The sequence below is a fragment of the Fulmarus glacialis genome, unplaced genomic scaffold (genome assembly GCF_000690835.1).
Source record: "Fulmarus glacialis isolate BGI_N327 unplaced genomic scaffold, ASM69083v1 scaffold15205, whole genome shotgun sequence".
Lineage (NCBI taxonomy): Eukaryota > Metazoa > Chordata > Aves > Procellariiformes > Procellariidae > Fulmarus > Fulmarus glacialis.
The window spans coordinates 23,334-27,358 of NW_009215070.1; the positions used below are offsets into that span (position 1 = coordinate 23,334).

Sequence of the window (4,025 nt, forward strand, 5' to 3'; positions counted from 1 at the left end):
AGGGAGTGTTTGTTTTACCAGGTTAGCCAAGTGCCTCCCGGGGCGGTATAAGCATACTAATCCTGCCCGAGTGCAGGCACATGAATTAGCCGGTCTTTTACCATCCCACTCTGGCCCTGTGTGTCCAAATCCGTGACACTTAACCTTGCAGGGCATTGTGCTGGTAAATCACAGATCCAGATTAATTATAATGAAAAACACCTCCATGAGCTCCCTGTGTTGTGCATATTTGATTTGCATCAGTTCAGCTGGAGTTGTCAAGTACATTATTGTTTCTTGTGGCTTAAAGGGGAATTAGAAGTGAAGTAATCTGTTGCCAGAGAAGACATGACAAGTCTGACAGCAGTGAGCCTGTAATGCTCCTAACCTCTTGGCATTGTTTCCTGAATTGCCTGAGGAGAAGAAAAGATATTTAAGCAGACGTTTTCTGCAAGAGCTCCACAGATGTTGCGAAATAGAAACATAAGTGTTTGTATCCCATTACCTGAAGCTAAGAGCACAGCCTTTGGGAGCAGCTTAGATCTTACAGTTACGGAATATGACGTTGTTCAGGTGGTGTTACCGTATAGGAAATACAGGGTTTTGAACCATCGTTGTAAGAACTGTCTTTTTGTTACACTGGGCTGACTTACCATCTGTGATGAGGCATTAGTTACAAAGGGAAATGTCATGTTGCTGTGAGAAAATGCAGATGATACTAATGTGTAAGAGTGTGCCTTGTTCTCTCTGTTTGCCCTTTTTTCTATTTACTGCTTCTACCTAACCCTTCCCTATCATTGCCCAGGCTGTTTTTGACTGGATTTGAGGACTGCTGTTACGTCCCACCCTGCCATTGCGCAGACGCACAATTAGCAGCAAAGAGAAGCTGTGCTGCTGCAAAGGGAGGAGAAAAAAGTTCTTTTTGTTTGTTTGTTTGTGGGTTTTTTTGGTGTGGTTTTCTGTTTTTTTAAAAAAACCTCGGAAGAGAAACACTGAATGGGGGAGAGCCTGAAGCTGTCCTGTAGAATGTCCTAAATCTCACCTTGCATGTATCAGGAAGGATGAAATAAAGTCTGCACCAGAAAAATGGAATCAAACATACATGACAATGCTTAGTTATTGAACTAAGATTTTTTTTCTTGCCAGACTCTCATAAGGTTAGGAAGTAACCCTGTTGTTGTATTTTTCTTAATTTAATCTGGAATGGAGTATTTTACACTTAGCACTTTTCAAATGTGGCATGCTGCCATTTCCTTTTCTGCTTAGTATCTGCTTTATAATCCTGTATCAACTTCCTGAAGACATTTTTTGCTTTCGAGGCTGATTTGAAACAGGACTAGCACATAAACAAAATGAAATAAATATCAAAGTAGTTTGAGCATACCTACACTAGCAATGAGGTTTTTCCCTGGGCACCGCTCAGCTAGGGCTGAAATCACTACTAGACATGACTTTTGCAGAGGTGCCCAATCAAGAAATAATGCCATCACTCCTGTTTCAGGTGAGCCATTCCTATGGTAGCAACATCACTTTTAATCTGGAGGGTAAAATGCTTGTGGTTTTGGTATCTATCCAATTTTGCTTATGCAGGCAATAAAACTAGATCAAGGTTCAACGTGCATGTGCTTATTGGTGCTTAGACACTTGCTGAACGGGGCTCTGCATGCTAAACCTGATGGCTCATGCTGCCATCAAATGACCTGGTAGTCCCCGCTTCAGCCAAGCGGAGCTGACAGGCAGAGGCAGGAACAGCTTGAGCAAGCGCTGTGCCGATGGTGCCTAGACTCTTCCTCAGGGAGAGGTTAGCACTTCGAGAAGCAAGAGGAAAGAGTAAGAACTGTGGCTGAAACCCAACCATGTTCAAAATGTGACATATAAAGTAGACACAGCCAAGGAGCACAGCAGCTCTGGCGTAGTACTTGGTGTACTTGCTATTGTGTATCAAGTGCCAGAGAAAGAAAGTGGTTTATTTTGCATTTAACTTAGTAAGACACAGCAATAAGACACAGGAGAGCTTTGTTTCTCTTCTGTTGTTAAGACTGTAATAACGTCATCTATGCTAAGACGTCTTCCAAAGGGCCAAACACAGTTCCTTTACCTGCACCGAGCAAATCACCTGTCAGTAGCTACATATGGCTGTACAGGAGAGTGTTCACTGCTCGCTAAGCAAAGGTTCTCAGCTTCATTACAAGATTTATCATCTTTTTCAGGAACATCTAGCTCATAGTGATGATGGGTCAGACTTCAGCTTGTCCTTCAAACAAGATCACAGTACACAGACCAAGCAAATCCGTTCCTCCCTGTGGAATCTAGCATACAACCAGTTAAAACCCCAGGAATGGAAAAAACTGGCCCTGTTCTGGAAGTTCACGGATGAACAAATTAAAGCTATTGAAGAACAATGGACAGGTAACAATATATGAATGGCTAGACATAATATATAAGCTATAAAAAATGCAAGGCAGAGTTGCTTTTTAAACTATGTAAGTATCACAGATACACACTGGCCCTACTGCTCTTATTTAAATTATGAACAAGAGCGGTGAATGGATGCAAGCCTTGTCCCTGGTTCCTGGGGAGCAGTGCTGTAGAAGTACAGGCCACTTCTGTTCTCCCTCTTGGCCTGAAGGAACCTCCACATTTGGAAATAAAAAATAGGAGCAGTGAGCAGCACAGAAGGGTCTTGCAGGTCACGCTGCAAGTGCAGACCTGGGGAACCTCATGACAGGAAGACCTTTTCATACTCCGTCTTCAGAGCTGCCATGAAACACTGCCGTTCCTGGTTTCAGGCATCTCGAGTGCTGGGAAAGCAGTATTTGTATAGCCTGCATTGTAATTGTTTACTACTACTCCAGGTTGAACAAAAATGAAAGGAAAAAATTAATTTTAAGATGTATTAGCTTTTTCCCCCTCCTTTACAGTAGCTTTAAGATAAAACTGGACTTTTTGGGGATTTTTTAACCTTTGTAAGTCTCAGTCTTCATCTTGCTTCTAGGTGAGAAAGGAAGTAAGAGTAAATGAGTAGGTTTTAAAGGGTTTCCAAGGTTCCTCTTGGAACATTAAAAGTGCAAACGCATAAAATACACTGTTTCCAGCATATGGAACAGACAAATGCTTTGTGTATTGCATAGGGAAAAAAAGTTATAAGGAACATGGAAACAGAATGTTGCTCATCTGGTTACATGGTATATTGCTGGCTCATCAGAATCCTGTCAAGCATATCTATGAAGATCTGGTGGAAGCAGGATTTCAGGCTTTAGCCGGTAAGTTGTGTTGTGGTGTACGGAGCACGTTACGCTGTCCTGTGCAAGACTGCAGTGCGGTGCTGAGGTCCCTGCTGGTGCTGGGAAGGTGTGACTGCGGTGCAGCTGGAGGACACTCTCTTCCTATCTGGGAATCTGCCCTTGCTGGGGGGGTGAGGTTGCTTGAGGAAGAGCATTTAAGTGAGACTTGAGATTTCTAAAGGAAGATAAAAATGTGCAAACTTTGCTTCCCTCCATTGTCCTGCAAACACGGTTAAAATGTGATTGGCCATTCTTCGGTTACATTAGTCTGACCTTGTAAAAAGTGGAGCATGTCAAGCAAGCATTTTCTCCTCTTACTTTACAGAGAAGACCAGAGCTGCAAGCAGCACTGACGTGGACTCCAGAAAATGTGCAATTTCATGAGTTCATCAATAAAACATGGCATATATGATGGATTACATGCCAGATGGAAAGTGACTTTCAAATGCAAATAATATCTTTTCAGGAAACTGTGCTGGTTTTGGCTGGGATAGAGTTAATTTTCTTTATAGTAGCTGGTATGGGGCTATGCTTTGGATTTGTGCGGGAGACAGTGCTGATAACACAGGGATGGTTTAGTCACTGCTGAGCAGTGCTTACACAGAGTCGAGGCCTTTTCTGCTTCTCACCCCACCCCACCAGCGAGCAGGCTGGGGGTGCACAAGAAGCTGGGAGGGGACACAGCTGGGACAGCTGACCCCAACTGACCAAAGGGATATTCCATACCATATGACATCATGCTCAGCATATAAAGCTGGGGGA

The 4,025-nt window shown here is 43.2% G+C and overlaps 1 protein-coding gene across 1 annotated transcript in view; it reads left to right on the forward strand.

Moving 5' to 3' along the window:
- The window catches only part of ANKDD1B (ankyrin repeat and death domain containing 1B), a 26,805-nt gene extending 23,158 nt beyond the window's left edge, over window positions 1-3,647 (forward strand). Inside the window, exons 13-15 of the mRNA XM_009578822.1 lie at window positions 2,190-2,388; window positions 3,111-3,242; window positions 3,589-3,647. Coding sequence (XP_009577117.1) covers window positions 2,190-2,388; window positions 3,111-3,242; window positions 3,589-3,647 — 390 coding nt within the window. The remainder of the gene's footprint in view (window positions 1-2,189; window positions 2,389-3,110; window positions 3,243-3,588) is intronic.
- Window positions 3,648-4,025: the final 378 nt, after the last annotated feature.